The sequence below is a fragment of the Silurus aristotelis genome (assembly GCF_946808225.1).
Source record: "Silurus aristotelis genome assembly, chromosome: 26".
NCBI classification, from domain to species: domain Eukaryota; kingdom Metazoa; phylum Chordata; class Actinopteri; order Siluriformes; family Siluridae; genus Silurus; species Silurus aristotelis.
In genome coordinates, this window is record NC_139599.1 from 14,853,289 (window position 1) to 14,881,025 (window position 27,737).

At 41.7% G+C, this 27,737-nt stretch overlaps 1 protein-coding gene across 9 annotated transcripts in view; it reads left to right on the forward strand.

Moving 5' to 3' along the window:
• The first annotated feature begins 768 nt into the window (after positions 1–768).
• Positions 769–27,737, forward strand: part of arhgef12b (Rho guanine nucleotide exchange factor (GEF) 12b) — a 43,495-nt gene continuing 16,526 nt past the window's right edge. For 2 of the 9 annotated variants that reach the window (XM_083532090.1, XM_083532091.1), the window contains exons 1-5: positions 975–2,215; positions 23,453–23,473; positions 24,589–24,683; positions 25,476–25,517; positions 27,603–27,701. In XM_083532090.1, coding sequence (XP_083388216.1) covers positions 2,184–2,215; positions 23,453–23,473; positions 24,589–24,683; positions 25,476–25,517; positions 27,603–27,701 — 289 coding nt within the window. In that variant the 5' untranslated portion in view covers positions 975–2,183. Of the gene's footprint in view, positions 2,238–16,580; positions 16,716–23,452; positions 23,474–24,588; positions 24,684–25,475; positions 25,518–27,602; positions 27,702–27,737 lie in introns of those variants that run through there. The other 7 variants (XM_083532096.1, XM_083532095.1, XM_083532093.1 and 4 more) reach the window with 7 other exon arrangements.

Genomic DNA, 27,737 nt, shown 5'->3' on the forward strand with positions numbered 1-27,737 from the left:
GATATAGATGTAGATATATGTAAATAGATCACATCTTGAAGGTTCTTTGATCGGCTCTTTATAGAACTCAAAATTTCCCAAATCTGAAAAGTTTTCAAGTCTTTTAAAACAATTTTAGATTTTTTTTTTCCCTTTATTCCAGCCTGGTGCCTGTAACGTGCTGAATGTAAGACATTGAATGAGCAGATCAGGGACTATCTATCAATTTATAAAGTGTAAAACATACACACATCTATGTATCTATGTCTAGATAGATAGATAGATAGATAGATAGATAGATAGATAGATAGATAGATAGATAGATAGATAGATAGATAGATAGATAGATAGATAGATAGATAGATAGATAGATATTGTAATATATCTATATCGATATAGATATATTTACTGCAGTTAGAGTTATAGAGAGAGCCGATCAAAGAACCTTTAAGATGTGATCTATTTTACATACAATATATCTACATCTAGATAGATAGATAGATAGATAGATAGATAGATAGATAGATAGATAGATAGATAGATAGATAGATAGATAGAAAGATAGAAAGATAGATAGATAGATAGTGTGTGTTTTACCCTATAGATAGATGGATTATTTTGTTCTTCTAACAGTGATGATGTAACTTTATTCCAGCCTGGTTCCTGTGTCAGTTCTGCATGTAGAAAGTTGAATGAGCAGCTCAGGGACTAACAGCAGCAGCACATGTGCAGCGGCGGAAGGATCTTCACCCCCCTCCCCCCCCCCCCCCCGCCCCCCAAAAAAACCGAGGGAGTGGTTCGTTTCCCAGAGCGCAGGAATCTGCCGATCTAATTTTTTAAAAACCTAAACTCTGGGAATATCTGCCGAATTTTTTTTTTTTACAATCATATAAATATATAATACATTTTTCTTTGCAGTGTTTTTTTAAAAAAAATGTAGGAGTACATTTCTAACCAGGATTTGACGCTTGGAAACATATCCGGGAGCTCTTTCGTTTTTTTTTTTTCTTTTTGTTTTGCATTTCAAAGCGATAGATTTTACAAACAGGCTTTTCGGCGAGAGAAAAGGAGAAACGTAAGGATTTTTTTTGGGGAAAAAAAACATGGAAACAGGGAGTAAAAACAGCGGACAAAATGACTGAACCCAAGTTTCCAGTTTGGGGAATACGGCGGATAAACACGGAGTTGGTTCTCGGGTGTTGTGCGGCGGAGGATGGTTCAGGATTAAAGTAGGATTACTTTTTTGTCCATTTTTTTCTTCCATCCAGCAACAAAGTTTATTAGTAAATACATCAAGTGTAAAGATTTTGCCATTAAAGCGTTGAAAAGTTGTTGTGGGGGGAAAACAAAAGTATCCGGATCTCAAGCCAAACGGAGTTACAATGAAACCTTCGGCACGGCGGATGTTTTGAAGCCGCAGAAGATCCTGTATAAGAGACATTGTTTCCAAAAAGGACGAAAAAAAACCCCAAAAGAAAACTGCAATTCTGTTGCAGGGAAAGAAAAACACAAATTACAACTTTATATATATTTCCCCCTCATTGAAATGCGAGATTTTCCCGATGACACGACGTTTTCTTTTCCCACAGAAGTCAACGTTCACGTTGCCTGAAGGGCGACATTACAGAAAAAAGACCCCAAAATAATCAATAAAAACAATAAATACACGATGAAGTCGCGGGAAATTAGCTTTTAATTCATCCGGACACTTTAGACAACGTTGAATTTTTGGAGGAAAAAACAGTTTCATGGGGAAAAAATATTCGCCTTTTTTCTTCCAGCTTGGACTCAGAGACCGAGAAAGAGTCGTGTAATGATTAGACTTTTTAATATTTATTTCCCAAATATTCATAAATTTTTTTACTGAAACTGTTTTGCGGGACTCCTGGATGTTGTTTTTTTTCACATTAATTTTGTATATTTGTGCAATTTTAGTTAAAACGAGACACTGTTTCTGTGCCTGTTACTTCTACACATCGTTGGAGTCGCCTCATGTAAACTCACTTAGCTTAGCATAGTTTTTTCTCCATTCGCAATTGGTGAAATACTTTTTTTTTGTTGTATATTCTGGATAATAAATAACCACCAAAGTTCATTTTTTTGGAGCATTAGAAACACCTAGACCAATACATCAGTGTTTTACTATGGTAAAATGCTAGCTGGATAAAAACCGAAGGTGGAAAAAGGAAAGAAACGGAAGCCCAATGAGCAGCTCACAGTTTACAGTAGCTGACAGGTAAATACAAATTTGTTTGTTTGTTTGCTCACTAATGGGATTTGTTTTGAGCTGGTGGAATAATTCACATCTAATCCATTGCAACTTTGTTGTCAGTGTCTATACATGTGAGTAAAATGCAGTATTTTAATGGTTATACATAAACACACATTACCTAAGAATCACTTATTTGTATATGTGCACACTAACAGTATTGCCAAAAGTATTTGGACACCAGACTTTCTCCAGCCATGTGTGGTTCTTCACCAAAGTGTCACCACAAATGTTTGGAGGCCCACTCGTGCATGAAACTTCTCCTTTACTTGAGCTAGTAGACCCAAAATTGTTCCAGATTTCTGACCATAAGATTCTGAGTTGGAGTGTAAGATCTCGATAGAGATTCGACCTCAAACCCTATCGAACACCTTTGGGACGAAACGGAACAGCACTCCAGGTCTTCACAATCCATGACGTTACTAACACCTTTGTGGATAAACCACAATCTCCACAATCACTGTCCAAAAAATGTAGTGGAAAATCTTCCCCAAGGAAAGTGGAAGGTATTCCCGAAGGCAAATGCGAACCAGGACGTTCACAAAAGCACTTAAAAATCGTACGGGCGGGTGTCCACATACTTTTGACCGCACAGCGTATGATCAGTATGTCAGCTTTCTGTATCAGGACATAAAATGGAAAAATCTGACTTTGCGTTCACACCACACTCGATAAATCCAGTTTGGAGATGGTCGAATTGGATTTCTCTTTTTATTGTGTTACAAGATGTCAGGTTGCGTCCGTGGTCTACGTTATAGAGCAGATGTTCGAATCGATACTAGTAGTGTTTTAAAGCGATAAATCTATTCGGATTATTGTGGCCGTCGCTTGTGATAGCAATCGGTGACATTTTACTCAGGATAATATCAATAGTGTGAAATCAGTTCGTCTGTCAAAAATCCAGATGATTGACATATGGTGCTTATGATTCAAATTCTTATTAGTTTTTATTTTGGTAAATAATCACAGTTTCATCATATCGTCACTTAATGATATTTCATTGAGTGTTTAAAGGCATTATGCAGAATACTGAAGCCAGGAAGAAAGTAGCAGCTTTCATGCTACATGCTTTGTATGAAATGTAGTCTGTAATACGTAAATCACATGCCAAATATTTCTATTTGTGTAACTGGTTTGGTCTGTAACTGTCTATAGAGTCTAGAGCAATAGCTTTCTTACTATTTTCTGGATAAAAAAGTCGTGTGTGAAAATTGGTTCAGAAAAAAAGTCCCAAAACAAACAGCTGGAAACGAGCATCATGGCAGGTTCTGCGTTCAGACCCAATACTAGATGTTATTGTAAAATATGGTGTTGGCAACATGACCATTATTTAAATTTTAAAACAAGTTGCGTAGTAAAATCAGGTCCTGAGGGCGATGATTTGCTTTCAAATGTTCTTTTTATATTCTGGAATTCAGGCTTTACAACTCGACAAAGTAGATATCGAACCTAATTTATGTTTGAGAACAAAATGTTTTTTGCGTATATTTGAGTCATGCTGGTAGACGGATACATGAAGAAAAATAAAACACCTGAGCGACCCCCTTCAAACGACGTATTGCGCTAAAACGAGTGACACGGCTCCGAATTTTGACGTATCATTATGCCGGAGCAGGTGTGAAACAGCTGCGAGGTTTTTCCTCCGAGTCACCTGTCGAGATGAAGAAGGAGAACAGGTGTCACGTAGCGCGCGACCCGACGAGCCGCTATTACACCTCTTTCGCTTTGTAATGAGGAGTGGATTATGGGTTACGAAGAATCACAGGTGACGTGTTCTCTTGCATACGTGTGCCCTGCTCGGTTCTATTGACACGGTGCATAAACCAACAGAAATGCACGTATATCTCACAGAGTCAAGTTCTGACCCGGCACGATGTAATCGTCACATCACAGCGCTTATTGAGACTTCCTCACACACACACACAACCACGCTTTTATTTTTTCGCCTTATCTCTCTGTAGCCTTTGCGTAATCCACATAGAGATAAGAGTCGTGTTGTAATAACACAGGCGCAGGTGCGATGCTCATGTTTTCGATGGGTTTAATTCTATCCATTTCATGCAATCAAGGTCCTATTTTTAATACCACGCACAGCGGCGTGTCTTTCAGCCAGCCGAGCGTGATCGAGTGCACCGGTTCATGCTGCTGAAAGCGAGTCCTTCTCCAGACTCTCCACAGAGCTCCTGAGATTCAGCTCGGGAAGTGATCCTCATGACAGCTTGTCCGACAGCGAGGGCTCTTTCCACTACCGTCTTCCCGTGGTAGGAAAAACTCTGCTGACTAGCCACAATCACTCGCTCGCTCTTATTGAAAACATGACTGGTTTGTACGTTGTATAGACAAAGGTTTTGGAACACCTGACTTTCCCAGCCAGATGTGCTGCTTCTTTATACTGTTAAAACAATGTTAGAGGTGCACGCCGGTATGGGACGTCTTTGGATGTAGTAGCACTTGAACTTGGAGGCCCAGACCTTCCTTGTTTAAAAAAAAAAAAGAAAAAAACAACAGCTCCATGTAGATATGAGTTGGACTGTAAGATCATCAGGAATTGTGCTCTGAACCTCAGCTCTATTGGGATTAATTTAAGTGGCACACCAGTCCTTCTTACCCTTCATCATTACTTGATTTTACTAATGCCCTGCTGGCACAGATTTCCACAGGCACCCAGGAGAGTGGAGGGTATTTTAAGAGGAAATGGGGACTAAAGCTAAATACATACAAAGCTTTTGTGTAGGTGTCCACAAACTATTGCTTTTTCCTCCATCTAAACTTTTGTTGTACAGTGCATGTTAACTTCTACTTGAACAAAATCTTAACAGTTCAGGCGCATGTTTTGTGAGTCGTGAGGCAACTGATCACTTTCTGTTCTTTTTATGGTCACAAGCTTCGGGATGCAAATGTGGGATTTTGTGCGTTGCCCATACGGACAGAATATAGGACCAGGAAATGTCGGTACGTAAATCAAAATGAAAGCGAAACATTAAAATATTTAAACAAAACAAAATCATGTAATGTTCCATCAAAATTCTTGAGAAAGGCGGCTATTGGCAAGAGAAATATTTTTTTGGCAGATGCTACACTGCTCTGCACGCAGGGATTTTGCTTTTGGGCCGATAAAGAAGAAATCTTATATTTCGTGACGACGGTATTTCACCAGTTGATGGTCATCTACAAGGAAGGTGCCTGCTTAGGTCGTGGAAACAACACAAGCTTATTGCTGGAGAACCCAGTTTTCTACACTTCTAGAATCAATCAGCCATTAATTAATTAAACATTCAATTAGCGAGTTGGAAATATCTCCACAACTTGCCCAAATGGTTATATAATCTAATAAGTATCTTGTAAAATAGCGTGTTTCAGAGCAGAAATCTATTTTGAATTTAGATCGAATTTTTTATTATTATTTTTTTTTTTTTTTATGAAATTTGGACATTACTGGAGGCGGAGTCTAGGGGTTTGTAATGTGAAAATTGTTAGCATGCAGCAGAAAATATTCACCTGCGTTTGCTGCGATTTTTTTTTTATGGGAGGAGAAAAATGCCATCATTCACATATCCAATCAGTGGCATCGATGAGCTCATGTATGTGGAAGAGGGCAGATGGCGTATATCTGCATGACTTGAGCCCCGTTGTCCTTGTAGAATTAAAGACTGTTGGCTGATCACAGTGGAAAATTACTAATATTGTATATTAATTAATGTAAGTAATTAAAAAATGTGTATTTTTTTCGCCGAATTTCTTTAAAGAAGCATACATGGTGTGACCTTCGTGTTTGTCCGCACAGCTGAATAATGGCTGGCGTTTGCCCCCGTGGCCGATGTTTGCACTATATATTCGCGCTGTTTTGTGAACACCCCTATGAGGGGAGAGGATTTTTCCACCCGGATGCCATCAGCCTTCGGTCTCAGTAGTAAAAATATTGTCGTTGCTAATTTGGTCTATTTGATGCGTTATTGGTCCAGAGTTGTTCCGTTAAAAACCTCTGGAGAACAGGACTGGATGCTCTGAGGGAAATCGAAAGAAGTTCTTTTCCTACTTTGATATTAAGCGTGAACACGATACGACAGTAGCAATTAGCAGATTGGATTTATGTGTTTTCTTTTTGGAGTGCTGTTGTTGATTGGATTTTGTTACGGCTCATAAGGGTCTCAAGGCCTGCTGTAAAATCTAATGCTGTTTGCTGGGGAGCCCGTTCACGTCAGCCAGTCATGAACCAAATGGCTCGTATTTACCTCTGTATTTTTTATTTATTTTTTTTAAACCCCCCCACAACACACTTTTCCCCAGCACATGTTCACTTATCAAGAGTTTTTTTTTTTTTTTTTTTTTTTACAGACTGCTCTTTGATACTGCAGAACATGTGGCCAATGTGGCAGGTTTTGGCAGTTTTTTTTTTTTTTTTTTTTTATCTCATATTGAGAATATTAAGAATAAATCCTAACAGCTCTGGAAATGACTATATCTATTACTCTGTTGTGTAACTGCTAGATTGTAGTGCAGCATGAAAAACCGGTCTTTTGGTAAATATTTGAATGATCCACTCAAGCAGTATGTCCTAATCTAGATTTAATTTCGAACCAAACCAAAGACTGACAGAAGCGTCTCCCTGGCGTCGCAAAACAACTACCGCGCTAGTGGTGGAAAAAGCGCGCAGGAATGACGCGTATTTTGGCCGTTTTTCTATCCGGTGTGCTCGTGGGTCGTGTGCGCTGCAGTGCTGCTTCACCTTTCACGTCTGGTTTAATTTGAATCCCCTCATTGTCGTCTTATGAGTCGTACTACATTCACGAGCGGCTTTCAGTATAGAGTTGACAAATGATTTTCCGGAAATCACAGTGCTGTACTTCCAGTGTGTTTATGTGGGTTAATGATTATGGCATACCGACCAGGCATAACATTACGAGCGGTAAAGTGAATAACACTGATTATCTCTACATCATGGCACCTGTTATTGAGGGGGATATATTAGGCAGCAAGTGAATAGTTGTCTTAGAAGAAGAAAAAATGGGCGTGCGTAAGGATTTGAAGGGGGTTTGAGGGCCAGATTATGACTGCTAGACGACTGGAGCATCTCCAAAACTGCAGCTCTGGGATGTTTCCTGGTCTGCAGTGGTCAGTATCTATCAAAAGTGCTCCAAGTAAGTAACAGTGGTGAACCGACGACAGGGTCACGGCCGAGGCTCCGTGAATGCACGTGGGGAGCGAAGTCTGATCCGTGTGGTCCGATCATCAAACAGACGAACCAATGTATCTCAAATTAACACTTTAATTCTCAATAGGTCAGGACTGTTTTAACAGCAAAAGAGGACCAACACAATATGGCAGCCGGTCATAAAGTTATGCTTGATCGGCATATAACATAAAGACGAACACATCTGTGTGTCTGTATACGTATCCCTCTGTCTCTCTGAGAAACCGGACAACACTGGGATACCTTACACCATCGTTCTTCTTCACAGTGCTTCGCTGATCTGTTTAACCCAGTCACCCCTGTTTCCCCCTCCTTCTCGGGAAGTGGTGACTTCACCGAGAAACACTCTGTAGACCAGGCCAGGCAGACGGCCACCAGCAAACGTGACGTAAAAGCGAAACAGCGTCTTCATGCCCTCTTGATTCGCATTACAGCTCTGACGTTAAAACCAAACAGCTTATGTAGACTATTATTATCAGCGACACGCAACCCGATTAAATATATCCCCCGAGCTTCTTCAGAAGACTTGTGACTTCGAGCGCAGTCATTGGGTTGCACGCGTAACGCTAGATTGCCTTTACATGACTCAGTAGGGGAGAGATCTCGATGGAGCCTCCCACCCGTAATAACAGGCTCTTGTTATTGTGACATTCGAGCCTGAAATGAGCTCGCCTGGCAGGTCCGACGTGGTCCCGCTAAAGGCTTTTTAGTTGTTGTTTTTTTTTAATGCACTCTAGGACAAGGAAGCAGGGTTGCCAAGTTTTGCGTGACAAAACCAGCCCGATCTCAAAGCCCCAAATGGGTTTAAGGTTAACAGTTGGTTACACCCTTCCAAAGACACTATTCAACATGAATTTACAGCTACTTCTGGCAATGATTTAAAATAACAGTAAATGATTAACGAAACACAAACGGTTCATTTGACCGAAAATGCTCTTCATTTGTACACAAATTTGTCCATTTTGTCAAATTCACTTTGGACCAAAGAAATAGAAAAGTCGACATTTCTGTGCCTATGCTAGCTAAAGCGCTGCAGTGGACGAGCTGCAAGATTTTAAATACTCTATACTAGAGGTCGACCGATTAATTGGCACAGATTATTGCTGAATCTATCGGCTATCGGCAGAAATCCATACCAATAGTTTTTCCTGCTTCCAGTCCACTTTCAGTGCAAGAGCGGAGGTGAATCACTGACACTGTCAGTTTTTGCATGCGAGACTGCGCACTGCCTATTTATTAATATAATTATAATTATTTATTAATTATAATTATAATTATAATAATAATAATTATAATTAGAATAATAATTAGAATTCTCATTATAATTCAGCCTTTCACCGTTTTGTCATCAGTTTGTTTTTTTAGCTCACTGTGAGCTTTTGCTGTGCCGTGAACGAGATTTCTGTTATTCTAGTGCGTGTTGAGTTTGACTTTTTCTTCTGAAAGCATTGACGAAAACAGTTTTGCTAAACGATTCTCACTGTTATAGATTCCGATGAGAATAAAGCACAAAAAGCACTTGGAAAAATCAGAGTAGTCCATCCTTTAATTTCGTACGTGTCCGATAGAGTTAGAAAACTTTATGTAGATATGGACAAAATATGGGGACACCTGACTTCTCCAGAGAGAACTAAACTGATCCAGCATGAGAATGCCCCTGTGCACAATGCTAGCACCATGAAGATATCATTTACAATGGTAGGATGTATGTGGAAGGTCTCCTGCTATAGAGCTCCGACCCCAATCTTATTGAACACCTTTGAGGATGAATTGGAACGGCACTCCGGGTCTCCCCACCTCACCTGCATCATTACCTGACTTTACTAGCACGCTTACGGCTGAATGAATCTCCACAAGCCCACTCCAAAATTTAGTGGAACACCTTCCCAGATGAGTGGACGTTATTCTAACATCCAAATGTGGATTAAATGTTGAATGGGACTTGTCCATAGCGTGTCTGTTAATCCTCACTCCTGCTTTCTTCATTCACTGATGTCCATCTTAGTCATTTACTTTCTGTTTTAATGGAAAAGCGCTGACTGGACAGAGAGCGAGAGAGAAAAACACCACGATATTGATTACCTATAGCACTGGCATCATCTTATTTATGTTCACTGATTTGAAAATCTGCTAAATATCAGGATTTGATTCTAGCAGATGTGATGAAATCGACCTTCAGAAACAAATCAATTCATAGCTCACTCGTCTCGCCGTCCCAGTCTCAGGAAACCGATTGCGCTCCTCCCGTCAAAATTTGGACTGCCTAATAAAAACCCAGTGTGTAATTTTTGCGGACATGCCTCGACGTGTCGGCAGACATAAGCCTGTCCCAGTGGTGGACCACACCTCAGTGAGCGGTGCGACGGAACAAACGAGCTAATAAATACCTACAAAACCTGCAATACTTGCTAATAGAAACAGGCATTACAAACATATTTATACATCTGTATAATAGCTATATAATACTGTAAGAACTGTGTTACAAAATCGGGGTTCTCTATTCATCTTTTTTTTGGGGGAGGGCCTGAATGAAAGAAATTACTGAAGTGTTTTTAGTTTCGCTCAAGATTGAGAAGTTCTGGAGAGTCGGGAAAAGGGTTCTGTGGTGAAATTGGGAGCTAAAAACTAAGCCGTTGCAGGCAGGAGTAATTAAGGGTGAGGTTTGTTGGTTATTATTCGAAAGATGGACTTACTGTGTGTTCGTCCCGAATTAGAAAAGCTTGCGGAAAAAAAAAGCCGATTTCGAACCGTTTGTTCCGACAGAGTGATTCGATTCTGTACGCTGATGGAATTCCTCCTGAAACAGGAAGTTGGAGTGACGGAGTCTGGAACCACCACTACCAAATCCAAACAAGCTAAACAAACTTATTTTTAGCCAAATGCGTCATTTGTACCAATTGAGAGTCGTGAATAGGGTTGCAAAGGGTGGAAAACTTTTAAAATCACTCCGGGAACTTTCTCATCTAGGGGAAAGTTGGAAACTTACCAGGAATTTATTTGAATTTATGGGAATTTATTGGGAATTTATAAAAAATTTGGTAAAAAATAAAGAAAGGATATAAACTGTGAATGAGGAATGCACAGTGCTTGTAGGGGGGGCGTGGCCTCAGTAGTTCTGCAGTAAGTGTGCTGTGGGCACGTGATTGATAAATGTGCAGGGTAGAATTTCAACTGAAACTGCATTAAATCTGGTTGTTTTAACCCATTTTTCCCCCCAACTACATTAAAGTTCCTGTTATTGGCTAACCTACAATTTTGTAAATTCCAATATATTTCAGTGAATTCCAATGGAAAGTTTTTAGTCTTGAAAATTCCTGAAATATTGCAACCCTGGCAGTGAATAAGAATCGAGCAACTGTTATAAAGGTCATGTAAATAGTTAATTTCAAAGTTAAGTTTAAAGACGTTTTAACTCTGGCGACCAGAAATATCCTTCAGAACTATTTTAGATCCGCCAGCGGACAGGTTTCAGGCGATTCCGAGCAGTTGAACACGGCAGAAAAACGAGTGCTGCACATTCCCCGTTTCCGATTGCACTTGATACATCATTGATTAAAGTAATACGAAGCACAGATTCATAGCCGAAAGCATAAATTCAAAACGTCATTTGCCACCTCAGCACTAATTAATTGATCTTATTAATAGTAGCCGTGCAGTACACAATACTGATAATTTCAGTGACTCACAGAAACCACAAGTCTAGACATTTCTTTGACTGTAAATCAGTTATTCATCCAGAACTTACAAAACTCCCAGTTCAAAGGGATTAGACACTGCCTCAGTGTTAATGTCTGCCTAATAAGTAACCCAGGCTTAATATCCTGCCTGTTAGACATACAGCTGTGCTCTGGTGCGTACACACTTACAAGCAGGTGAACAGGACAGCACGACGGTCCCCTATGAGCACGAGGAGGAAATGGCTTTGAAAGGAGCGGGTCGGCCGATTTGGATTCGGGCCCACCGACTCGTCCAGCTGCATTACTATGGATACTGCCAGTAAATCTGCACCAGTATTCCCATCCTCGTCTTGGCAGCAAACCTTAGCTTGGCACGGCTTTCCTGCTCTGACTGCGTCATGCCCGGGCTAACGGAAGGAGCTGATGAGTAAGCTGATAAAGGGGATGACCTCAGATCAGTGGTGTTTATTATTTTTTTCGTGGACGGAATTGTATTTAGGTGTCGAATCAGCAGAACCGGTTCTGGATCAGAACATACATGTGACAAGACGAAGGAAAAAAACAAGCATGGGTCGCCAGTTCATCAGCTTGTTCCGGAGAGATGAACGCAGACGTTCCATAATCCAGTGATAGTGGCTGCTTTGGCGCTTCGTAAAATTTCCTGTAACTGTTCGGCTCGATCGAGAGCTGTTGCATTCAAAAGTCATGGTGTACAGTCAACCACAGATAATTCCCGGTTTGGAACTCGCGGCTCGGAAAATTTGCGGGTTCTCACTTGGAACCTAACGTTAGGAATAACGTTTTAAACTATGTTTTCACTAACAGATTTCAAAACACATTATTGTATTAAAATGACAATGTCTAGACAAATTTACTGAGGTACCATAGGAGCTGCGGGGGAGTGCATCCAAAATTCGCGGATCTTTCGGTAATCGCGGGGGAACTCTTAGAATGTAACCCTCACGAATTTCCGGGGGAACATTGTATACGTTTCCTGTTTCAATCCAAACTGGAAAAATTCATGCAAATCCTACAAAAACATTCACTTTTTTTTTTAGTTCCAACAAGGGGCTTGGATGAATGTTATGAGTTGTTACTAGGGCTGGAATCAAATCATGAGAAATGTCTCTTACTTATAGTAAATGTTATAAAAGCGTGTATATAAAAAAATTCAGTAGTACTTTATCACAATATGAGAACCTTTCCTGGTTGCATTAAACAAAAACAATATTTGCACAAAGCTCCATTGAGTCACAGCTTCCAGATTGCAAAAGTCAAGTGCGTGGGAATACGGCGAATGTGGAAAATTTAGGAAAATCGGGTTGGATGCCGAATCGATATTTATTTATTATTGATTTTTTTTGCATGAACCAGATGGCTTTTAGACCAGAGGTATTCGAAACACGACAAGAAAGACGTGATCAGAGTTCAGTCCAGAGCATATTTAACCAATTTAATGTTTTTGAGTGAATTCTGTTTGTTGGAAAGTGCCAAACTTGCACGAGTTAAACTAGAACGTTCTTCTAAAATAAAATGGAGGATGAGATGACCTTATTATAAATTATATTATTCTACAATTACCTTGGAAGCCACACCCATTGCATTGTATGACCTTCCTTTTCTTGGTTTTCTGGGGATTTCTGTGAACTAGCCAATTACAATAGACTGGACAGAATTCGCACAAGTATCTACACAACACCTGTTGGCTAGGTATTGATTTATTCGTGATACACAAACCTAGTGAGAGAACACAACAGCTGATATTTGAGGTAGAAATTCGCTTGAGTTAAAGACTCCAAAGGCGTCTAAGTGGCAACCTACTTTTTGTTGCCTGTTAGCTGTTGCTTTTTAACCCGGCTCTCCTGGGCAAGCATGATGGAGTTTTCCCCTTGATGCACAAAAGTAGGAGGAACTTATTCCACCCTCAACAGCACTCCTCCTCTCTTAAGATATCCTTCCTGTCCAACTTGTTCGCTAGCTTGTATTTAGCATATAGCAGAATAACCAAGCCTACAAGTCACCCTGTGCATATTTTGGCAGCAACAATACATGTCACGCATGTTAAAGGTTTACGATGTCTAGACTGTGTATGGAGAGATGCTGAACACGCACCGCAGTTTAGGTTCACAGTGCAGGGGCGTACCTGAAAAATTTGATTTAGTATTTAATATGAACAGCTCTGATTTGAGTGGTGCGATGGGGAACTGGAATCCGATCATTTGGGTGAAGACATGATTCGGAGGGATATTTTGCCAAATTGAGTGGATTGTGGGAATATTGGCAAATCATTTTAATTAGCCTAGAAATCGGATGCTTGATTGGACTTGTCTAGTCTCAGGTGGTGTGTCTTGGCACTGCCGATGTTCAAAAATTATTCTTTTACCAACACGAAGTCTCAGGCTTCTCTGTAAACTCCAATGAGAAAAAAGGAGTGACTTATTAGGTTGTTTTTTTGCTGTCAAGTCGTTTTGCTCACGACTCGCAGGAAGAAGTGCACCTGGAGCCGAACCCCCCGTAGTCCCAGCATCCTGCATGCCCTAATTTTCTCCTTTTCCCCCACTTCCTTCCCTCCTCTTTCTATTCCTCCGAGTGTTGCTTTCCCTCGGTTTCCATCTCCGTCCAGGCCAGTGGAGCGAGTCTCAACAAGAGGCGTGCCCGTGATGGCTATCGCCACTGGGCACAGCTGGCTGCATCTGCCCTGGCGAGGAAGATAAGACGCTTGCAGTCAGCCCCACCCTGCTCCACCAATCTTCCACACAACATCCTGCTGCGTTCTATTGTCAAACCCAGTTCTTAGGCATGGCCCACTGCCAGCGTCTAGTGTCTTTATAGCTGAAAGAGTCACCTGCTGTTCTTGTGCATCCAAATCACACTGCTGGACGCTTGATCTTTACTTTATTAAAGATAGTCAGGATTATTCCATCCACTGTGATTGGCTGTGATCAAGAGGTGCAGCTAACAGCATGAACATGACAAGATGCCACTGAATTACTTCACACTCGTGCCCATCCCCCTGTTATATTAGAGATTTACCACATGAGTAGGAATTGTCCGATTACCATTGTTCTGGATGTGCAAGTGATTCCAATATAATAGTGCAGCGATTTCAAATCTCATAGTGAATAACACAAGTGAATACAACATGAAGGTTTTTATTATTAAGGGAAAACAAAATCCAAAACTACATGGCCTTGTGTGAAAAAGTGTTTGCCCCCTAAACCTAATAACTGGTTGGGCCACTCTAAGTAGCAACAACTGCAATCAAGCGTTTGCGATAAATTGCAATGAGTCTGTTACAGTGCTGTTACAGTGCTGTGGAGGAATTTTGGTCCAGAATTGCAGAATTGGTGTAATTCAACCATAATGGAGGCTTTTTGAGCAAGGTTTTTAAGGTCATGCCACAGCACCTCAGTAGGATTTAGGTCAGGACTTTGACTAGGCCACTCCAAAGTCTTCATTTTGTTTTTCTTAAGCCATTCAGAGGTGGACTTGCTGGTGTGTTTTGAATCATTGTCCTGCTGCAGAACCCAAGTTCGCTTCAGCTTGAGGTCACGAACAGATGGCCGGACATTCTCCTTCAGGATTATTTTGGGGAAACAGCAGAATTCATGGTTCCATTTATTCATGGTTCCATTTATCACAGTCTTCCAGGCCCTGAAGCTGCATAACAGCCCCGGACCGTCACACTACCACCACCACATTTTACTGTTGGTATGATTTTCTTTTTCTGAAATGCGGTGTTACTTTTACGCCAGACGTAATGGGACACACACCTTCCAAAATGTTCAACTTTTGTCTCGTCAGTCCACAGAGTATTTTCCCAAAAGTCTTGGGGATCATCAAGATGTTTTCTGGCAAAACTGAGAGAAGCCTTTATGTTCTTTTTGCTCAGCAGCGTTTTTTGTCTTGGAACTCTGCCATGCGGACCATTTTTGCCCAGTCTCTTAACTGAGGCAATTGAGGCCTGCAGTTCTTTGGATGATGTTGTGGGATCTTTTGTGACCTCTTGGATGAGTCCTCGCTGTGCTCTTAGGGTAATTTTGGTCGGCCGGTCACTCCTCGGAAGGTTCTCCACTGTTCCATTTTTTCGCCATTTGTGAAGAATGGCTCTCACTGTGGTTCACTGAAACCAAAGCTTTAGAAATGGCTTTTTAACCTTTTCCAGACTGACAGATCTCAATTATTTTGGATCTCCGCATGATGTGTAGCTTTTGAGGATCTTTTGGTCTACTTCACTTTGTCAGGCAGGTCCTATTTAAGAGATTTCTCGATTGCGAACAGGTGTGGCAGTAATCAGGTCTGGGTGTGGCTAGAGAAATTGAACTCTGGTGTGATAAACCACAGTTTTAACATGGGGGAAAACACTTTTTCACACAGGGCCATGTAGTTTTGGATTTAGTTTTCCCTCAATAAAAACCTTCATTTAAAAACTGCATGTTGTCTTCACTTGTGTTATCTTATATTATTATTTATATATGTGTATATATACTTTTTTAAATTTTGTATTATTTTTTTAAAACTACTTTTGTGGATTTTCCCACGCGGCCTCTACCCCCTCGTTTGTTTCACAGTTTTTAACCACAAGCGCTGGCACTAAAAGCCCGAGCAGTCAGTTCCCACACCTGAATAAGCTTCAGCTGCACGGGACCATTGAAACCACACTGTGCTCTCTAAGTAATGGGCAACAAAAGCAACTGCTGAGCCCAGGCTTTTGTTTTTGTTCCCCCCGAACAAAGTGCACAAGCCGACCTCCAGCGGAGAGGGAGGGCGATGTAGCAGATGAAGAGACTGATGAACTCGAGCAGACAGGCAGGAGAGGGACCCGCCGCTCACTCTGTCTGATAGCTGAGACGTGTGCGAAGAGACGCAAAGTCGTCTTCAGTTTCTGTGGCCATTTTCTAGTGTCCGATCCCTCGAAGGTTTACCATTACAGAGGGGTATTCAAATGAAGTAAAGCTCAGTCACATGTGCCGCGTGTAGTGAAATCAGATCGATGCATTTTGGTAATCGTTATCGAGAATCGAAGCAAAACGGTGGGCAGGTGCCCAGAGAGTCACAGACGCTCATTCCTGACTCTCATAAACGTCTTTATTAGAGGTCATATAGTAGGTACTAAACAATAACTCCAACACTTAGTGTTATCATAGAAACTTTATTATGACTCAATATTGTTTGGTCACTTTTTATTAACCGTATAACCTAAATTTGTATCAGTGCCTAAAACCTTCTCTTAGATCGTCATGCATGCTCGGAAAGATTGATCTTCTCGGGCCTCTGGAGTCTGGCCGTGAAAAAGCTTGCGTTCTGAACATCCCTCAGGAATCTGTCTGGTATTTTCGGCATCCGAGACATGAGAGCCCCCCCCCCCCCCTTTTTCGTAATCAGACTGCTAAAAATAGTGCTGGCACTCTGGTCACTCTCTGAGATAGCATTGTTTTTCTGTGGCTTTCTTCAGACTTTTTTTCCTGATTTGTCTAGAAACGCTTACAGGAACTTACAGAGCACGACGGTGCAGCGCTCTTGATTCGAAGTTCTCGATTCCGATTGGTCGGAAAGGCATCGATCGGATTTTGCCCAGGCGAGTAGTCCCGGCTGCGAGGTAAATCACAGGTTTATGTAATGCATAACGAAAACACTTGTCGTAAACAGATGCTTGTTGAACTTTTTGTGGACAGAGGTTTAATGACAGTTTTCCACCTCTTCAGAGAGAGAGAGAGGGCTTCTGAGTAATACAAGATGATGTGCGTTTTGTTTGTCGTCAAACCAATTATTGCTATATTTGTCCTGGTAAAAAAATAAATAACTTCTTATAAAAGCACGGACTGGAACGTTGTGCTTAGATTGAGCTCATATTGTTTATAGCATGTTGTTTCCTTTTTCCTCAAGTAAGAGCTGCTCAGGTTTCGGGCAATTTGCCGCCCCGAAAAAACATGTCATGTTCGTTTTCACTCCTCCGGATCACAGCCATCAGATGTTTTTATCTCTCTGGCTGCGGCCCCTCAGCAGAGAGGATTATGTCCTTGCCATGTTTACCATAAATCTGTAATTAGCTGACTTTAAGTGCTCTTTGCCGCAGACGCTGTTGAAAGAGTTTGCCAGATCGCGAAGCTCAGACCCTCAGATCCTGTCAACGTCCTCCACGTTGCACCATCTGCTTCCTGAAGCCACTGCGACTCGAGGGTTTATCAGAAAGAGAAGGGATTCTGTAAAGCGTGTGGTCTATGCGCACAAGTTTATTTTACACTTAAAGCGTTCACACATCCATCAGTGTTATGAACGAATGGACATTCGGTGTCGGATGAGGACGGTTTCCCTTTAGAGTCCGATTCCTCTCAAGGTTGTACCATCCTCAGGGAGGTACCCTGGCCAAACAAATAATTAGATAGGGACTAATTTAGGACGGTCAAATTTATATTCGTCGTCTTTGCCAATCTGCTTTGGGACAGTGTCCATTGTTTAAAGCTTTATATAAACATATTTCTACTTTCGAAAGCCACTGGTTTGGGACAAGCCATCCGTCCAGCCTGACCAACATGTTTCCACTTGGTTGCGTTCCAAATACATTACGATGGTCAGTGGATTACTATTCCTGTAATAACCAACGCTTACCCTCTAAACCTAAGATAGAAATATCGTGCACCCAATAAGTTCACTCGATCTCGTGTTAACCATTTGATATTTGTCAATAAGAAGAATCGGTTGTCGCAGTAAAAAAAAAAAAACACATGTCCGTCTCACGCATAAACACGAAGTTGGTATCAAAAGGTTTCGAGACGAGCTCCGTTTAACCAGTGGGTTCGACAATTTTTGGGGGAGGGGTTGAGCTCGTTTGTTTGAACGACCTGTTTGTTCTTTGTTCCAACTTGCTACCTCGTATATTTCATCTCTTCCCTGCACAGTAATAGCTAATGACAGCAGTTTTTTTCGCCCATTCAAGCTTCGATATTTAGTATATTAAAGGATCGTGGCGCGTTCTACCCCGGGGCTAGTGTTTATTCCGCAGTCTAAAAATAAAACTCGTACAATGTTCCTTTTTACGGAGCCTGTGTTGGAATTAGACAATTGAAAAGGAGGAAGGAGAAAAATAGACAGTTTAATATGAGAGAGAGAGAGAGAGAGAGAGAGAGAGAGAGATTCTTTGTCCCCTCAATTTCTATTCTTTTAAGGTGTCTGGGAGTTAAATGGAAATGTCCTGTCACATCCTGCTGATCAAAAGGCTTTCAGTTGGACTTAAAATTTATATCCGACCCGAATAATTGTTGAAATGTAAAAGATGAAACGTTCCGACCAACCATTTCCTTTACAATCTGTGAGGACCTCCAACGGGCACTAAAATATCGTACACTATCCAAACAAACGTTTGTAGACACCTGAGCATGTGATTGGTATGTGCTTTTCGAACATCCTATTCCTCATTTAGTCTGTATTTCCTGTTAGAATAACCTCCACTCTTCTGAAAAGATGTTCCACTAGTTTTTTTAAAGGTTTGTGCTCATTCAGCCACATAGGCGTCAGTAAAGTCTTCTAACCCAGGTAGAGCATATCTTCATGGAGCTTTATTTGTCCTACTAAAACAGGTTTGGGTCTCCTAGTTTAGGTGAAATTCCAGCCATTCCACCACATACTATACAATTCTATGCCCCCAATCTCGTAGAACCACATGGCTGGAAAGGTCAGGTGTTCCAATACTTTTGTCCATATAATGTAGATGTATGTAGAAATGTTCCGTTCCATTCAGAACGTTTCCTCAGTAGCCTTTTATTTGTTATGTTAAATTTTTTATGAACACCAGTTTCAGCTTCACTCGCTATTTTTATTTTTTTTTGTAAGGAAGACTCCATGTCGTTTCCTCTTTTTTTTTTTTTTTTCCTCTTTTTTTTTTTTTTTTTTTCTCCCTCGCTCTCTCTTTTTTTTTGGGCACACAGAGGATGTGGAAAAGCCGAGGCGGTGTCGTCTGGGTTCATGGTCATGCATTCAGCCCTTTGTAACTACTAAATGAGAGAAGGAGAGAGAGAAAGAGAGAGAGATTTTCTATTCCTACAAACGCACCACGTCAAAATTTCCCACAGCATGCGAGATTCTCATGGAGAGATGGAAAGATTGCAGAGCGTTACATCTCCTGGGCGGATTAACCGCGGCATCTGAAACGGATGTGCGTTTTCCGTCTCTCTCTCTCTCTCTCTCTCTCTCGCTCTCTCTCTCTCTCTCTCTCTCGCTCGCTCTCTCTCTCTCTCTCTCTCTGTATCTCTCTCTCTCTCTCTCTCTCTCTCTGACTAATGCTGAAACATAATCTTGTTGTGGTGAAACTGAATCAGTCCCATCGTTCTGAGGTCGATTTTTATACCGTTACACCGTTCATTGCCTTATTTGTTCCATTAAAGCGTTACAACATTGCCAATTCTTTTAAAACAGAAAACCTTGCCATGATTTATAGAAAAGAAAGCGTCCATCTTTAATTACTCTGGGATTCGGGAACCTTCCGCGCTAAAACTGTCTGTTGAGATCCGCACCCCTCCCGCGCTAGGAGTAATAATAAAACGTGAGCGGACAGCGTAGCGTGAAGAAATGTACGTCCCTTTTCTCGCTCTCACTCTCGCCTCGTCGGGTTTATTGGGGCAGAAGGAGCCAAGACTCTCCTCCCTTCAGGGCCTGGAGACGAAAAGCTCGTCCTGAAGAGAGTGAAAGATGAATGTACGAGCACATGAACGAGGTCCTCATATCCTCTGTCCGCTTCTTCCTCAGCGCTGTGATTTTGATGGCCGGTTGGGAGCCGAGCGCTTGTTAATGCACCGACGTGAAATAAAAAATCACGGACATGCAAATGAGGCAGTTTGCTAAATAAAAGAGCTCTCGTTCACTTACACTTCCCAGAGTCACGTGACGCCATTTAAATGTCTGCTTTTCATTTATAGTAAGCTTAAGAGCAGTGCCAAGCAGGTGTTAATGAAATATCATAGTATCAGGGACTTTTTTTAGTTTGTTTTTTGAAAAGAAATTTTTTTTTTATATATACTAACATTTTTTTTTAATTTAAAATAAACGTAGGTGAAAAAAAAACCTGTTGATGTTAACCATCAGCGGTGACTTCAGGAACGGCATTTGACTTCGACAAAATATCCATTTTGAATATTATAATTATCTTTAGTGCTTTTAAAAATTTCTCTCTGCTCAAACACGTCGGTCATTTGCATTTGGTTGCGGTCCAGCGTAATGCTAACGAGCTTAAGAGATTGGAAAGGCAAAAGAGCACAAATCATTCCAAATAACACCAAAGGACCAAAGCGCTGAGTCGGTAATCCTTTGTTTGTGATTTACAGGCACGCCCATATTCGCTTCCTGAACCTCGCCAATCAGCTCTGTGGCCATTAGGTTGATCAGTTTGTTCATTCGATTTCGCTTCATAACTCGGAAACGTGAACTTTTTTAACAAAAGTATCGGGACACCAGATTTTTCCCGGCCGTGTGTGCTGCTTCCGCATAGTGTTGCCACACGATTGTAATTGTCCCTTCACTTAAACGAAGAGACCCAAACCTGTGCACCAGTCAATCTCCATGAAGAAGGTTTCCGTGGGTCGGAAGTATGCAGAAGATCTCCTGCTATAGAGCTCCGACCTTAAACCTATTGAACACCTGCAGGACGACCCCCCCAGGCCCCCTCACTTCACCTACATCAGTTCTAACGCTGACCGAATGTCCACAAGCACCAAAATCGAGTGGAACATCTTAGAAGAATGGATTCTTAAAAAGCACATCGATTTTAACTGTCGTGTGTCCGCAATCTTTTGCCCATTTCGTGTATAGAGTCAAGGCAGAGTAACTAAGAGGAAAGTGTTGTTTGCCGTCTTCCACATACTTGAGCTCACGGGGAACCGTGATTGACTCGTGTCGCGGTGAATGGCGGGAGAGATGAAGGATAGCCATCACGATTGTATGTTTTTTTTTTTTTTAATCATACAATGGTGGGTTTGCAATCTAATGATTTATTATATATCTTTTAGTTTTTGCAGCATTTAAAGAGCCCAATTAACACCCCCATCAACTTATTTCTACGGAGCGTACGCACTTTCCTCTGGCAGGCTCCTTCAAGCTTATAATCCTCTCTCCGTATTGCAATATTAAGCTCTTCCTGTTTCCATAGAGCCCTCGGGGTGATTACCCAGCTTTCCCCTCATCTGCCAAATACAAAAGCGCTCGAGTGGTCACTATGTTCAGCCACTTCCCTTCTGTCTTTTTTTTTTTGTTTGTTTGTTTCTTTCCCCTTTTACTCCTCCTTCAGAGTTTAAAAAGAAGCAAGAAAACAAAACACGAACTATTTTAAGGTTTGCTCTCTGGATTTGTTTTATTGATGAGCACTTATTCGGTTTCGTTTGGTTTGAGTGTGAAATCTGCTGTAAGTGAAGGGGAAAAAACCCTTCAGTGAGGAAAAAAGAAAGGCCTGAGTTTTATTTTGGCCATATCCTGCCCCCTGCCTTTACCCTTCACTACAGCCTGTCCAATCCAACACACACACACATACCCCTCCTCATTCACACACATTCAGGAAGCCGGCGTCGCTGCCAGAAGCGCGCTCTGTTTCCGGGAATCGGACCTGCGGGCCTGCTGTGGAGTGGGACGGCACTGACGCGAGAACCATTGTTCCCCACGTCGCTGAGGGGAAGGAACAGCAACAAAAACAAAAACCACCCATGGAAGGGAGAGAGACACAGGGGGGACAGGGGGTGAAAAAGGGAGACACATTGGGGGGAGAGATAGGAAGAGAGAGACAGGCATAGGAAACAAGCGGAGAAAAAAGAAAGGGGGAGAGACAGAAAGATGGTGGAGGGGAGAGACACATGGGAGAGAGGGGGAGATGGAGAGAGACACATGGAGGGGGGAGACAGAGAGAAAGAAACGGGGGAGAGCAGGGGATGGAGGGAGACAAATGGGGAGAGGGAGAGAGAGATGGTAAGAGGAGAGATGGAGAGAGAGAGAGAGAGAGAGAGAGAGATGAAGAGAGGGGAAGACGGAGAGAGACACATGGGGAGAGAAAGGCAGGCAAAGAGAGACAGGCCATGAATAAAGAAAGAGGGAGAAAAACAGAGAGAGAGACACACAGAGGGGGAGAGACATGGGGAGAGAGAAAAATACATAGAAAAAGATGGAGAGAGACACAGGGTAGAGGGAGACAGGGAGAGAAAGAGAGAGAGAAAAAGGGGGATTGGGGGAAGACATGGGGAGGGAGAGAGAACAACACTACACACACAGAGAGAAAAAGAGAGGGGTGGACAAGACGCCCGAGCTATTTTTGTTAAGAGAGGCTCCTCCACACACACACACACACACACACACACACACACACACACACACACACACACACACACACACACAGCATTCCTGCACTCTTGTGATTAGATAACTGACCACTTCTTCTGCTTGATATAATGTTGCTAATTGCTGCGTTACATTGGTGATATCAGTGAAACGAAAGATGCACTTTAATAAAGTGTCTTAAGGTCTAAAAGCTATTTTATCTTTTTAATACAATAGCGTTTCCATAGAAACAGTGCAGACTTGTGCAGTGGTCGCTCGGCATGTCACCGTGAAGAAATCGCTTTCTGTTTTTCTTTGCGTCTCTCTCTCTCTCTTTCTCTCGCTCTCTCTCGCTCTCTCTCACTCTCTCTCACTCTCTCTCTCTCTCTCTCTCTCTCTCTCTCTCTCTCTCTCTCTCTCACTTGTTTTGGCTCGTTTATGTGAATATTTTCTGATGAATCGTAGTGGGAAATCATTCAGGCCTCCTCGTTGAGCTGCATTGTTATAGAGAATGTGTATATGTGTACAGATGTGTGTGTGTGTGTGTGTGTGTGTGTGTGTGTGTGTGTGTGTGTTTTTCCCCCTTGCTGCTAAGGAATGTATTAATCATTGTGTTTCCATTGAAATTTTTTTTTTATTATGCAATTTAAAGAAGCAGACAAACAAGTGCTTAAAAACTTGTAGCAAAATATACACACACATGCATGCACACGCTTGGTTCAAATGTCAGATTAATCATGGGTGTAAGTTTCTTCCTCTCAAAAGCACGCCATCGTGCTGTAATGTCGCCATGGCAACAAAGTGTGCTCGACCCCTTTAGCTAAAGCAGGTGACGCTTAAAAATATTTTTTTTAATTATGATTTTCAAATGTTTCATTCGAATTGTGCTGGTCTACGGTTTACTGCTTTGTACAATTTATTGGTATTTGCATTAATTTACATATATCATTTTTTACATTCATTGACATTTGAATTCATTTACATTGACCTTTTTTTTTTTTTGTGAATGGATCTGCGCTTTAACAACTTTTCCTTTCTGTCTTGCAGGTTTCCCAAAAAACCAACCAGGTGAGTCGAGAGCAGCGTCCCCTCCCCTCCCCCCTCCCCACACGCATGCTCCTATGCCAAATTTGCGTCAGGCTGCTATTTAAGGAGAAGAATAGCGCGCGCACAGCTAAACGACGAGCCGCTGATAAGAAGGGGCTGAGTCACAGGCTTGTGGGGTTTCAAGCACGTAGACACAACACTGATGTCTGAGATACTGGAGCTCTGCACAACAAACAGTCGCACTCGGGATTCCGACCAGGCATGCAGCTGCACCGCCTCGGGGGTTTAGTGTGCACCGTAACGTGCCGATAGTAACGTTTATTTTTAATATACGTACAGTTCCGCAGGCTGAAGACGCGCAGGGAAGGTGTGTGAATAAGCTTGGCACAGAGTCTTTAATTATCTGGAGTTGTACCGAAGAGATAAACATCGTTCTTCCAAAAGATCTTTCTTCAGGCTACATTCGCAGTCACCTTTGTTTTTTTTGGTTTTTTTTTGCCCAGACTTGGATGCACACATGAGCTGTCTTTAATGTGAACACACCTGTCCCTCAAATCAGCCCACATGCACACACTGACCACATGACTCACCCCCAGGTCACATGACCACATATCAGACACCAATCCGAACTTGGAGTACATTTAAATCTGACTCAAGGTTCTGTGTAGGCTGAAATATGTACATTCACACACACACACACACACACACACACACACAAACACACACACACACACACACAAATATATATATTAGGGGTGTAACGGTACACAAAATTCACAGTTTGGTTACATTTTGGTACGATTGGGGGAATAAATGCAAAACATAAAATTGCTTGTCGTTTATTTTTGATTATTAAATAAAATGCCTCCTTGGTTAAATAATATAGAAAATTGTATAAATTTTTATAAAAATAAAATATAGAAAAGTACAATAGAATAAATCGAATGAATGCAATACACGTATTTTATTATATTTATTAAATTGAGTAATCATTTAAATTGGCACAGATTAATTTTTTATTAAATTTATTTTGTGGATGAAAACTAATAAACATTTGTTGTTTCTCTTTATTTATTTATTTATTTATTTAATCTGAACTATAGTAATCAAGTCTGTGTGTTTGTGTGTGTGCGCAGACCAGGAAGTATTATCAACAAGGACCACCCCCCCGACAAGAAACCCAAGAGCGAGAAGGTGTCCGCACCACCCACACATGACTTTGACCCCACAGGTAAGAGTCTGCTCTCGTATACATGACGGGTTTTATTTATTTAAAAAATAAGCCGAGCGATTCAGATTTAGAGCCAAATCAAAATAGTTTTCCGATTACGAAAGAATCCTCTCACCTACCAATTTTGATTTGCGACAAATAACAAGTCATAGGTGTGAATTCCGACGGCAGAACGTGTAGAAAGCTGTTTATCGAGATACCGAGCATCATACCGGTGGCATCCCGCGACCAGACGGAGTCGTGAGTCACACGTGAGCGCGTGCGCATCATCGCCGAACAGCTGCGAACGAGAAACCGTTTCCTGAGTGTCTGTGTGGAAAATACAACGAGAGGAGATGAGCTCATTAGGAAAGTCCAAGTGCTTAGAATAGTTTTATTTTGGTCCGTACTAAACTGTGCTTTTCATGCCCACGTTGGACGAGAACATAAAGAACTCTTCACCACTAGGGGAAAGACCAAAGAGCTGTCAAAGGACATCAGGGACAAGATTGTAGACCTGCACAAGGCTGGAATGGGCTACAACCAGCTGGGGATCAAATAATTATTTTCCCCACTGTGTATATATATATGCATAGAATCTATTTATCCCTTTGTTTTTAAGTAGAAGTCTGATCACTTTTAGCCAAAAACTGCTTCTGTCTGCTCCTCTGCTCCTGTACACTTGCTACACTAGAAATGTGTTGTGTTGTTGCTTTGTTTTTTCCCTTTCAATGCATTTAGCTTACCTCGCTTACCTCATCATTTTGTGTACTTGTGTGTGTGTGTGTGTCCTGCATGTATCCCTGCTGTCAGAGCTGCCTGTGCAGAGTGTAGAACGAAGGCCCGAGTCGTGTGGTAAGAGTTCATTGAAGGCCGCTGCATTGGGTGTGTGTGTGTGTGTGTGTGTGTGTGTTTTTGCTGTGGTGTTTCTCATTTCTGCATCTTCATCCTTTTCTTATTAACTCACTCCCTCATTTCCTCGTTCGCATGCTTTCCTGTTCCTCTGGGTTCGTAGGGGATCCACTCGGAGGTCTGATCGATGTGGTCGACTCCTGTTTTTTTCACTCTAACTCCGGTTAGCGTAACGCACAAGTGTTTGTGTCATGCTAACGGAACCGGGCTGACTTTCATTCTGCAGCGTTAGCATTTTATGGAGAAGTGTGCATTTAAATTTTTTTTTTTTTATGCTGACTAGAATATATTATTACATTTTTTTAAAATTAAAATCAGAATCAATTCAATCAACCTCGAGGTTTATCTCCGAGCGAAATGCCACCTTGGATACGTACTAACCCGCCTGACTGGTCGCAGTGGTGCTGGGAAAAGATTACTCAGGGATTTAGCGTCAAACTGGAATACACTTGTGAATTCGAACAGGGTGTGACTAGGAAGGAGTCTCCTGCAAGCCGGGACTTCCTGTTCACATTGTGTGCTCCCTACAACATAAGTACACACCATTTGGGGCAGGCGAAATATTAATTTGAATTTTTTTTGTGTGCTAACATTGTTTTTTAATGTCTGTACACGTCCTATGTATTTCCATTGAGATTAAAGTGGGGGTCTAATGCTATTTTATATATTTGGTGTTACGTATACTGTTTAAGAGTTGGATTCTACGGTGGCCGAGAAGTGCCAAACACATTAACAAATTAGAAAACACTAACAAATCCAAAAACAAAATAACAAATCCGAAAAAAAAACCCGACGACAATTCAGACAAACCGGAAAAGGTTAGGTATAGTTTGTGAATGGAACACTTACTGATCATTGGACAAGACGCCTGTCATTCAAGATATACAGGAAGTACAACAGATTCTCCTTGCTTGCCAATGTTTACTTCTTTTATTTTCTTATATATAAAGGTGCACTAATCAAAATATAAAATAGTGTAAAGTAAACAGAGAACTTTCCACTTTTTGGTTATTTTGTTTTCGTGTCTATTTGTTAATGTGTCTTGCACTGCTCGGCCACTGTAGGATTCTTATGCTAAAGATGGCCAAAGTAAAAAAAAATAAAAAAAAATAAAAAGCCAAAGCATTTGGACATATGGTGGAGTATTTCTGTGCTTCCGAGTTTGTATATGTTTCAGAAAGTGATGTAAAGTGATATAATGGCTCTCCATGACATTATTAAGGGCGGAACTCCTTGAATGGGCACACAGCAGCGAGAGCAAAAACAAACCCACCACCATGCTTCATTAGGGGTGGGGTAAATGACTGTGTGGGGTGGATGACTGTGTGGGGTGGATGACTGTGTGGGGTGGATGACTCTGTGTGGGGTGGATGACTCTGTGTGGGGTGGATGACACCAAGTGAAGTGGGGTGGATGACACCAAGTGAAGTGGGGTGGATGACACCAAGTGGAGTGGGGTGGATGACACCGAGTGGGGTGGATGACTCTGAGTGGGGTGAATGTCTATGTGGGGTGGATGAATCTGAGTGGGATTAATGACTCAGTGGGGGCATTGACCCAGCTTTAATCCATGCACTCAGCACAAGATGTGTGAAGGAAGTGTGATTTAGGTCAAGCAAAGTGTGTGAGAGTCTACACACACACACACACACACACACACACACACACACACACACACACACACACACACACACACACACACACACACAAAACCACGCACACCCACACACACTAATGTTAAGTTGGAAAGGGTGTGTGCTTCTATGTGGGGGAAGGAAAGACATTGTATTGTCACTTCACATGAACGAGTGAACACAGTCATGTACACACAAACTGCAGCTGCATAATGAAAGTTATTAGTGTGTGTGTGTGTGTGTGTGTGTGTGTGTGTGTGTGTGTGTGTATACTGAGACTGTGCCTGTTTGGCTCGAAGCTTTTACACTCATCTGTGACCATTCATAAGGGATACTTAAAAGGGATTCTCTCTCTCTCCCTCTCTCTCTCTCTCCCTCTCTCCGTCTTTCTCAGGGCTTGTCCAGAGGTGTGTGATCATCCAGAAGGATGAGAATGGCTTCGGGTTGACGGTGAGCGGCGATAATCCAGTATTTGTGCAGCTGGTTAAAGAGGGTGAGCTGGAGAGGAGATTCATCCCTCTGTTTATTC